Genomic DNA, 10,943 nt, shown 5'->3' with positions numbered 1-10,943 from the left:
AGCTGTTTTGAATCGATGTGGCAACATCAACATTCCCTTTGCACTGCTAAATAAAATTTCAGTTTTTTTCACATAATCTGATCGACCTGAATTAAACCATTTAAAAATGAATTATTCTGTTGATCCCCGTAGAAAAGAAAAAATTAATCGCTACAAGGCACCAAAAAACCAGGGACAAGGCGGAGGTGCCAATGAGGACATGATGCCCGACTATATGAATATTTTGGGAATGATTTTTTCAATGTGTGGTCTGATGATGAAGGTAATTTCCACGTCTTAATTGACATCAATGTAAATACATATGATGTGTTTCTCCCCCAGCTTAAATGGTGTGCCTGGTTTGCACTCTACTGTTCTTGCATTAGCTTCTCCAGCTCACGCGCCAGCGACGATGCCAAACAGGTGCGTACAAATATGATATTGAGGTCGCTGTATTAATGAGAAATTTTCAGGTGTTATCTTCCTTCATGTTAAGTGTAAGTGCTGTGGTCATGTCATATCTGCAGAATCCAGCTGCAATGACGCCGCCATGGGCCTCGTAATAAATTGTATATCACCATTTGGTTGCTGCTAGTTAAATGAGTGAAACTTTATTATTATCCAAAAACTCAAAACAATTGCTTGGATGTGTAGAGAGTAAAGCTCTAAATAAATTATCCGCGGAAGTTTGTAATAAATTTTGCTAAATAAATTTCAAATATAAATAGTTGGCTCTAGCTGCGAAACTCTACGTGGTGAGTATGTAATAAGCAAACAGAATAAAAGCCAAAATATAAATGGTGCCAAAAATCAGTACGTATTAAATTTCTCCAAAGTTTGCATGACCCGTAGCTTTGGCGTGCTGTTGGGCCTGTGTCTGGCCCACAAGCAGTAGATCACACTGTAAACAGCGAAGATTGAACTTATCGACATTTGTAAATTGTCGCGAGGACTTTGCTTCGTTTGCCAGCTGCTCCGCTTGCTGGTAAACGCCCAGCTCTTCTACAGGGAAGATGGTAGCTGGGGAGGCGCTTTGTGATGTCTCCATGTAAAGTGGATCATAGTGTATGCCATCGAAGAGGAGGAACACTCGCAACCCGAAGTTCTTATCTTCGCCAAATCGATTGATAATGGCATTTTGTATATCAACAACGTCGATTTCTATGCCATAATAATTAGATAGAATCGATACTTCAATGGCACCGCCCCATGAGTCCGCCTTCTGTATCCAGGCGCAGTACTCGGCATTCGATTTACCAAGGACGGCATCATTATATTGCTGTGGATCGGCGGCTACCTCTTGGGCGATTATATGCCGCATCATTTCGCTGCCTTCGTTATCAACTTTGCCATTCAGCACGAAGCGTATGCTCGTAAAGAGACATGAGTTATCCGCTGGCACAACCTTCTTCAACAGAATCCCATTGAAGTCGCCATTGGGCCCAGCTTCCGTGGGTGCGGACACAGTTGCGTTTTCACTCTCACTGTTGCTGGACTGAGCGCCAGTGCTAAGGGCGTTCAGTTCAGTATTGCTTGTTGTCACCTGACGCAGATGCTCTGCATCTTCCTCAGCTTGAAGACGACGCGCCAGCGCTTCGTCATCCTCCATGATTGCAGAATGGTCGACTACAGGCACCACCTTTTCTTCCACAATCAGCGTCTCGCCACTTTGGATGCCAATGGACCGCAGGTTACGTTGCTCATCATTGAGGTCCAATGGCCGCGGTGGAAAACCCACCAGAACGTGCAATTGTGGTTGCTTAATTTCCGTAGCTTGACATATCCGTGTTTTAAGCTCAGCTATTGTTATATTTTCGTTAAGGTCATTAACAATGAATTGACCTTTCTTCGTTTTTAGCTTCACACTAAACGATCCAGTCATTATTATAATTCGAGGTTTGTTTTTTGCCGAAAATTTATTGCGTGGTATTTTATAAACTCTCAATTTTGAGGTGATGGGATTATGCCCTGATTTGGTTAAGATTGTTTATTGTCTAATAACTTTTATTTTTATCCTTCTTTTGCTTATTGTTTAATGTGAGTTAGAGATGGGGGCAGAAAATATTTTGTGGTTATCGCGAGTCTCAGTGCTGCCACACTGTTGCCATATTGATGGAGAGACAGCCGATACGCGTAACCATAAAATACACTAAAAAACCCCTTGCAGCATTTTATGCGCGGTAAAAATTTGAATTTCAAATTTTGTCACATATTTGTTAAAAGTAAATAATATTTACAATAGGAGACGAAAGTCAACGTCGCCAAGTTGAGAAATGTATATTTCAGAAGGAATAGTCTGCGACGACCTTGACTAAAGAATATTTGAAATCGGCAAATATTTTTAAATGTTTATTCCGTGCGAAATTGAGTTTTGATCATTAAGGTGACGAAATCTTAAAAGCCAACGAAAATGACAACACTTATGTATTACCAAACTGAGCCCAACAATAAAGACGCTAATAACTATTCAGTGAGAGCGAGAGTTGGGTTAACGATTAGCTAATGGTCAAATCAAATAGAACTCAGAACCAAGGAAACACATATTAGCGAAAACCCACATCCAGATGTTAGTCAATAAAGCAATTTGCCAGCCGACTAGCCGAACAATGGGGCCAATAACAACAAAAGTGGTCTTTACAAAAAAAAGTATGCTCGGTTTGCTTTATATTTTATTTTTCCACACATCCAAACGCCTTGCGTGGTACACTAAAATCACATTTAATAGTCCAAACAAAATTTATTGTTGGGCTACGCAGTTCGTAGATACGACAAAGATATTTTGGAGCTTCCATTGTGACGATGTGTTGTTTTAATATCTATGAAAGACGATCGCGCTTGCGCACCGCATCACATCGCACAGACCGGCTCGAAACTCTCATATAAATAGGTGGTCAGCGGTCTCTAAGATCAGTGCAAGTCTGTCAACGCGAACCGCGAGATCATCAATCAACACTCAGTTACTTTTCAGTCAAGGAGTCAAGACTCAAAACTCAATCACCATGAAATTCATTCTTTTGGTGCGTGCGTCACTAGACACCTTGCTGCTATGGATATAACCTTCAACTAATTGTGGATTATATTTGCCTATTTACAGACCGTATTCGTTTGCCTGGCTGTGTGCTTCATGGCCGTCAGTGCCAAGCCTTTGGAGGAGGCCATTCCCCAGGGTATTGAAGGACCTGGCAATGAGCCCATCAACCCAACCGACGATCAGTCCTTGCTGCTGAAGCTCAAGCTGCTGAAGAAGCTCCTCTTCCTGGGTTAAATGCCATCAGCAAATGGACTTCATTAGCATATTTTGTGTTTAGTTCTTAAGAATGATATTAAAAACTGAATTTAAAAGTAAAACTTGTTTTTAAATGATTCGAAATTGCCAATGAGAAAGTAATGAAAAATATAATAAGGGATATTTAAATAAAAAAAAAGATATTTAAATGAAATAATATATGGTCTTTTAATAAAAAGGTTTCTAGATATAAGTGTAGAAAAGTTGAATGGAAAACCTAAGAAAGGAATATGGAAATCAGATATATACGATATGTACGGAAATGTATAAGGAATATATAATATTTGTGTATATATCAAGATAAATCACATTTATAAGAAAACCTAAGCGGACTTTAGTTGCTCGTTAAATAATTTGTGTCTTGAAAAATTAGCATTTATATTAGCTGCTAGTTGCTAAAAACAAAATTTACAGCCATGACAACAATTCGCATTTATAAATTAGTTATTTATAAAGGTCAATGTCAGCAAACTATTTATATATGGATTATTTAAACGTAAATATGCAATATAAACGCAATTCACTTTAGCTATGATCAAAAGAATTAAAAAACCCCTTTAAAATATACATAAATTTAGCCAATTAATAGCATGTAAATCGTTAAGACAAATAGTAAACGAGTTATTACCGCCTCTTAAACAGAATTCACATAATGTTAATCAAGCAGTCAACATGGTTGATCAGCACTTGGTTCCCATTGAAAACTATGCCAGCGGAAGCCCCATTCTTTAAGCAGAAGAGATTGCGTTTGTATTGTTGGATTTTATGAGAATTACATTTATTGAGTTACGTATACAGATAGGATGAGTATGCAATTGGTTTGTGCGTTTAAGACTCTAAGCGAAGCGTTTAATGTATTCCAAGCGGTGAGGTTCAGGTTCCCAGTTTCATACGTGATATTTAGACTAGAGTCAACAGGTTTAGCTGGCTGACTGGCATTTGGGCCTAGCCCAACAGCAGCTTCTTCAGTTTCTTCAGCTTGAATATGGCCTGAGGATCGTGGGGATTGTGCACGTCGTCAGCCTGGCCGTAGATGCTGTCGCCCTGCAAGGTCTCATCCACTGGCACAGCGGCAACCAGAGCCACAGCCAACAGGCAAATGAAAAGGGTCTGCAAAATGTTGGAATGCACATGTTATCCTTGAAGCCAGAGAGCAAGACTGAGGAGCTTGGAATGCTGTCGATCGAACACTTACCAATGCGATATACTTCATAGTGGTTAACTGTAGAGCTGCTTAATCCAAAAATTTGACTGCACTTGGTGGCCAGAGTGCCTGTGGCTTTTATACCCAAGAGGCGACGCCCGAAAAAAGATGAAGCACAAAAAGAAACCCATCACTCGATGATAATATAGTATGTAAACTACGCATATTACATTCTCCGACATGTTTGGCGATACATAAACAAAAGCGCATAAATAAACGAGTCTGGTCAACAAAAACAACAGGCGGCAAAAAAAAAAAAAATAAATAAAAATAAAGAAAAAGAAAAACTGACCAAAATTGCAAATTGCAAATTGGTCGAACGTGGCGCAGTCAAGTCTTGGGGCCCTGCTGGGCACCTGCTCGTGTCACTCTTTGCAAATAAAGTATATATTTATAAGGCAGTGCAACAAAAACAGCGATGAGAGACACGCCTGCCTCTGTTTGCATTGGTTAAGTGAGAGGCAAAGTGGGAGACGCAGCTGAAGCCGGAGCCGGGCCCATGTGAGCTATTTGTGCCACTGAAGAAGTTTTAGACGCTGTTCAAATAGACTCTATACTAAGTACGACTACTCTGAAGGCGACAACATGATTATTGATGGATAAATAAATACTTTTTCACAAAAACTCATCTGCTCATTGAACGCACTTTTGTGCAGCTGAGCGTTTCAGATTTACATAGCTGAACTGAAGGTTATGCCAATCATAACACATGGGCTCTCTAATAGAGCTCTGTCATAGATCAAGGGGACTAGATTGTTCGAGAGCTGCAGAGCAGCAGACCTGTTTAACAGATATCTGTTACAGAAACTCATCGGCTTGAGTGACAGAGCCCTGTAAAAGGATTTAACAGGTTCTGTAACAGAGCTCTTTGGCAAGCCGCTCTGCTATAACAGACTTCTGCAACTCACCTTGAAGAGCACCTTAACAGAGCTTCTAGAATGCTGTAACCGAGCTCTCTTCCAGTGTTAATTATCAATTAGTCAACAAAGCGTCGGCAAAGCATGACTTTTAGTTTTGGTCTTTTATTTATTTAAGAACAACATTGCAATATGCGGAAATAGAATTTGTATGTATGCATACGATAAAATATGGTATCATAGCCCATTAAAATTGACATTAATTGATTAACACTTATGTGTGTGCTCGAGTTTCTCAAATGTTGGAGCTAAAGGAAATCAGGTAATCCGCGTTTCGAGCAAGATCTGGTACAATTCGCACCTCACGTAAGTCCACCAATGGACAAGGCAATTAAAATCAATTTGGAAGTTTTGAAGACATAAAAAGAGAAAAACAGATCCATAAATTTTGGGGCTATTAGAAGCGCCAAGACGAAATATTGAAATCAAAACCAAAATAGTATGAACGCCGGCTGACGAATAAAGACAAGCAAAGCAGAGAATAAACATATACACATGTATGTATGTCTGTATATTTGGGATCAGTCAAAGTCAATGTCGTTCCATATTTACCTTTTCTTACTTTTTTTTTATTTTATTTTATTTTTTATTATTATCGAATGTAGTGCAGCGGAAATGAATAGAGATCACCAGAATGAATGAGCCGATGGCAAGCATGACAAAGCATTTGCTTACGAAAACACCCAAAAAGATGTAAATTTGTTTAGTGTTATCTATTTATGCAAATGATACTAAGCTAATGTAAATAGTTGCAGCTTGTTTGATCGGGCAGCGAAATTGTTTGAATGCTCTTTGATCAAGTCATCATGATCAAAGCAGCGTCTGTCACGTCTTGTCGTCGTCGAGTTGTCTGTGCGCGCAACGCCTCTTGTTAACCCGTTTCTGTGCCCCTGGGCAATTCAGTTAAGGGCGTGGCTGGCCCAAGCTGGCAATTTATTTATGTTATATGCCCCTCTCCATAGACATGTGATTCGCACATCTCGCATATGAAGATTGTAAAGTTGTCGCAAGTCGTCTTGGAATTAGCTATAAAAGTGCGTAACATTCACTTCACATTTGTCGCCTCAATGATGCAGCACAAACGATGGTCATATATATACACATACATACGTAGGCATTTAGTTATATGTAGGTCAGATGGGAACTGCTGGCGACCTTTGCCTAGATCGTAGAACACTCGACTCGGCACATACAAATTAGTGTCTAACCGTTTAGCTGCTAAGCTGAAACAAATCACGCACACGCCCTCCGCCCAGAGCTTCGTTTAGCCCGAATATACAAATGAGTTGATAAGCATCGGGGCATCCAATATGCCCAAACGTGGCTGGCAAACAAATCCATTAGGTCAGGCGACGTGGCGTGACTGAACTGAAAGCGAAGCGAGTCGTTGGGAAACTCTAAAATGAAGAGCTCACCCTAGCCATTTGGCTATGAGTTCCTATCGCGGACTGCTGGCTCTGTCCTGGCTGGCAGCGCAGGCTCTGAGTGTAAGTATATCATATAACGGCAATTAGACTCTTGTAATAGCCCTCTTCATCGCCACCTTCATCTCTCTCTCTCTCCCTCTCCGTCTCTCTCTCTCTCTAGCTGAACATGCAAATTGATGAGTTCTACTCCAAGTCGTTTGTGCCCAACGACATGCTCGTCAGCTATGATGTGCGCAAACCTGACGCGCTCAACTTCAATTTGACTGTTTTGGTTCACTTTCCTGGCAAATTGCTCATTCAGGTGTTTGTGCGGCGGCTGGACGATGTGCCGGGCGGGCCAAACTCGTTTGTGATGCTCAAATTAAAAAATGTGGACTTCTGCAAGTCGCTCGAGTCGCTGCGCAACATGACAAATGATAAATTCCACGGCGAGCCCCTGATTCCGTCCACCTTCCTGATGTCGTGTCCACTGATGTCGGGCTTCTACTACGTGGAGAACGCCACCTTGGATGTTAGCGTGCTGCCGTGGCTCATCAAGGATGGCAGATACTTTGCACTGCTCGAGCTGGTGCAGGTGTACGAAGAGGTAACCAGATTAATAAATTTCAGAGTAAAGGTCACCAAGAAGACGCCCGAGTCGGAGCTGGCAGGCGGAAAGCCCGAAACCAGCAGTGAGGATGGCTTTAATGACTATAACTTTTGATAAACACTTAACTTGATTGGGCATGTAGCGGCTGCAAATCTTGCTAAATACACTCCAGGCCTTTGTTTGTGATCATTTGGCTAATTTGTCTTCGCTTGGAATGATAAATGCATTAAGATGTAGTCGGAAGCTGAAAACATTATTCAGTTGATGTTGATACGGAGCTGATGAACTTGAGCTAAAAGCACTACGAAAACGCACATGAATTATGCGAGACAAACAGAAAAACCGAAAACAGAAATCGGGGCAAGCAAACGCGATCCCGAAAATGTCTCAAATAAATCATAGCCCAAAGAGAGTCGCACGCACGCAGCCATAAATTAAAGCTCGAGTATTTTTATTGCAATTCACTTGTTTGTACCAACAAATAACTAGTACAAACAACGACAACAAAGACGGCAGCAGTAGCAGCAGCAGCGGAGGCAGCAGCGGAGACAGCATGGTAAACAGAAGGCGGTCTGGGCGGGGCTTAAGCCGCAAAGTACAGTGAAAGTGACGTAATGCGGCGTTGGCCATGGCAAAATATCAAATAAAAAGAGGAAGAGCCGCACAAAAAGAAGCTGAAAATAAAGGGCATTAAACGGGCGACAACAAAGTAGAGCGAAAAATGTCAATGTCTTTTACAGCACCGGAAGAAGAAGCAGCAGCAGCAGCAGCAGCAGCAGCAGCAGCAGCCGTAGCAGCGGCAATCGTTGACCATTGATATGGACATTGGCAGACGCTGCGTATACGTAATCTGTGTGCTGCCAGTTGTTGCTGTTGTTACTTTTTGCACAAACAAATTGCACATGCATCGCACATCCGACGGCGGCTTACATTTATTTACTTTTGCTGGACTCTTTCTTCTTTTTGCTGATCTCTTTTTTTTTACTGTCCACTTTTGTCTTTCGGTCTTTTTTTATCGCCTGCATTTACAATTCAATGTCATAGCTTTGTTGTTTTTATTCCCATTTTTTTATGTGGTTGTCTGTGGTTGTTGCTGTTAATGTTGCATGTGTCGCAATTGCCAAATGTAAGAAGACAACCGGTTTGCGAGCCATGTAAGAGACTGCAGTTTCAATGTTAATTTGGCTGCGGCCGATTGACCTTGAAACCTGTTGGCAACTGCAATGTGCCTGGCTTGTCTGTGGTCATCTTTGTGGTCAAGCTCATGCATTATGTATCCACGACTCATCAACTTTTATGATGCTGCCAGCCCTCCTTCCAGCCTCTACAGTAATTGTTATTGAAGCTAAATATATACATTGGTGGATAGCCAGCCGCAAAGATCGTTTACGAGTCTCGGCCAGACAAATTTAGCTGTGTGGCCATTGCAATTCGTTTACTGCTTGATTACAGCTTAAGATGTAAAGCGTAGACAACGAGCGCACTGCTAATTTACAGCAGCCTTGATATGTTCTGTTAACCACAAGAGAATTCTGTAACTATTAACAGCAAACAGCTTAAGCTGTTAACAACATTTGATGTTGAGCTGCTCTAATAAAAGAATTGTATTGTATGTAAACAGGAAATGGTTAAGCCAATGAATGAGTAAATTATGGCAAGGTAATAAGATTTACTATAATAAACATACATACATGTAAGTATTTATAGTGGCATTTAAAATAAAATCAAACTGAATATTTAAATTTATATACATATTTCGTAAAATATGTTCTTTTTTAACTACTTATAGTGGGCAAAGAAAAATTCACAGAAATGGAAATTGTAAATATATGTAACGTTATTTTTTTATATATTTATTCTGTAGCTTATATCTAGATTTTGTTTAATAAATTATTCAATTCTGTGAAAAGGTCGGACTTTACCTTGTAATTCACAGCTATCTAGTTATGATTTTATTCATGATTTTTGTAAATATTGTTTTCATGTGCTTTGCTTTGACGAATTGTTTGCAATGACGGCATTTAGTAAACATTGGTATAGTTGATTGATTTCAAAGATCACAGTGTACAGCTGCAATAAAAAGTGTGCACAATGCCAAATAAACAATGTTTTTAGCTGCTTATTTACTTAGTGCTCAGCAATAGCAAATATATTGCCAGAGAGAAAGAGAGAGAGAGAGAGAGAGAGAGTAGAAAAGAATGAAAAGAACTTTTGTCTAACGCGGGCTCGAAATGTGGTTTACTATAAGCAGCTCTTGGTGTGCGAGAGTGTAGGTATGTATGAGTGTGTGTGTGTGTGATATGGACTGTGTTTTTAGATAAAATGCAAATTCCCGTTAATTGAACGCCAAACAAAAGCGCCGAGGCAGCAATGCTGCAAAAACATAGTTGGGTTTGAAAAATCAATTAGCAGCATAAAATACTTTGGTTTAAAGCCGAGACCCGGTTAGTTTGTAGCTGCTGCTGATGATGCTGCTGCTGCTGCTGCTGCTGCTGCTGGTATCAGTGTGGCATGTAAACATCCTCTCTACTCCTTCGCCCCGCATTCAACGTGCAAATATCGAGCCAGCCAGCCAGCCAGCGAGCGAGCGAGCGAGCAAGTGGAAGCAGTGGAAAAACCGCAGCTGCTGCTTTAAATTTATGCCATCGCGGTATTAGAAGCATAGTTTGCGGTTACCGCAAAGCGAAAGGCGTTCAGCTGTGGGCGTGGCATATTGGTGAGGTATTTGGCATGGAGCATAGCAACAAAGCGAAATGCAAGAAATCAAGGCTTTAGTTGTGGGCGGGCGCCCACAAAAGGCGAACAACAACAACAACAAAATACAACAAAAACAACAAAAAAAATGGCGAGCTTTTATGAATATTTATAACACAATGGAGCATGAAAAAGTTGTTCGGGGCTTTATGCAATGAATGTATGCATACAAGTATCCTTCTGAGTGTGTGTGTGTGCGTGCATGCATGCATGCATTTAAAGCGCCCAAGGTAGGGCGCAGTGGCCCAGTGAATGTTATCGATATCAATGCATTGCCAGAGGCAGTCAACAAAAGGGGCCCGGACAAAGGTAAGCGCGGTGAAAAGGCAATGCAGAGAAGCTCTTTTTTTATCGTCGGAAATTAATAAGGACAGCTTATGCTGTAATGAAGCTGTTAAGAAGTGCACAATATCGCATTATGAAATGATCTTTCCTCAATTCGATTATCGAGAAAATAATTAATTGCGTTGCTTATCAGCCTCAGATAGCATGCAATCGTGCGCTGTATTAAATATATTCATGTGCAGCACATAGAAATGGCTGAATGAATATAAAGTCCCTCTCAGCGCAGCCACTGCACTTCAGACTCCTTCTGTTCCGCTCCACTAACAGCGTTCGGCAAGAAATCTCAGATTCTATGCAAATTGGAATGCTAAAGCGAAAGTGCATTCATTTTGTGAATTGTCCATTTTGAAATTGAAAGCTAAAATGTTTAATTCTCAAATGCTAAACTGCTCGGCCAGCAGCTGTGTATATATGTATGTGTGCATCAATACCATCAACAACA

The 10,943-nt window shown here is 40.7% G+C and overlaps 5 protein-coding genes across 5 annotated transcripts; 3 read left to right on the top strand and 2 right to left on the bottom strand.

Moving 5' to 3' along the window:
* The first annotated feature begins 10 nt into the window (after nt 1-10).
* LOC108651203 (protein Asterix) lies at nt 11-677 on the top strand. The gene is made up of 3 exons (XM_018100704.3): nt 11-262; nt 322-402; nt 453-677. Exons 1-3 carry the CDS (start codon nt 107-109, stop codon nt 540-542), a joined length of 327 nt encoding a protein of 108 aa, XP_017956193.1. The 5' UTR covers nt 11-106; the 3' UTR covers nt 543-677.
* On the bottom strand, nt 560-2,205 carry Yod1 (Yod1 deubiquitinase). Its single transcript, XM_018100697.3, has one exon. It carries the CDS (start codon nt 1,859-1,861, stop codon nt 800-802), a length of 1,062 nt encoding a protein of 353 aa, XP_017956186.1. The 5' UTR covers nt 1,862-2,205; the 3' UTR covers nt 560-799.
* A 636-nt stretch (nt 2,206-2,841) lies between these two features.
* Nucleotides 2,842-3,327, top strand: LOC108650654 (uncharacterized). The gene is made up of 2 exons (XM_018099864.3): nt 2,842-2,996; nt 3,074-3,327. The coding sequence occupies exons 1-2, from the start codon at nt 2,979-2,981 to the stop codon at nt 3,242-3,244; spliced, it is 189 nt and encodes a 62-aa protein (XP_017955353.1). The 5' UTR covers nt 2,842-2,978; the 3' UTR covers nt 3,245-3,327.
* A 685-nt stretch (nt 3,328-4,012) lies between these two features.
* LOC108650598 (uncharacterized) lies at nt 4,013-4,618 on the bottom strand. Its single transcript, XM_018099786.3, has 2 exons — nt 4,461-4,618; nt 4,013-4,375 (listed from the first exon to the last, which is right to left on the bottom strand). The coding sequence occupies exons 1-2, from the start codon at nt 4,476-4,478 to the stop codon at nt 4,211-4,213; spliced, it is 183 nt and encodes a 60-aa protein (XP_017955275.1). The 5' UTR covers nt 4,479-4,618; the 3' UTR covers nt 4,013-4,210.
* Nucleotides 4,619-6,522: 1,904 nt separating this feature from the next.
* On the top strand, nt 6,523-9,074 carry LOC108650663 (uncharacterized). Its single transcript, XM_018099874.3, has 2 exons — nt 6,523-6,873; nt 6,974-9,074. Exons 1-2 carry the CDS (start codon nt 6,817-6,819, stop codon nt 7,514-7,516), a joined length of 600 nt encoding a protein of 199 aa, XP_017955363.1. The 5' UTR covers nt 6,523-6,816; the 3' UTR covers nt 7,517-9,074.
* The last annotated feature ends 1,869 nt before the right edge of the window (nt 9,075-10,943 follow it).

The sequence above is a fragment of the Drosophila navojoa genome, chromosome 4 (genome assembly GCF_054131105.1).
Source record: "Drosophila navojoa isolate 15081-1374.11 chromosome 4, UAZ_NAV_1.0, whole genome shotgun sequence".
NCBI lineage: Eukaryota > Metazoa > Arthropoda > Insecta > Diptera > Drosophilidae > Drosophila > Drosophila navojoa.
This window is presented reverse-complemented; position numbering and strand designations above follow the sequence as displayed.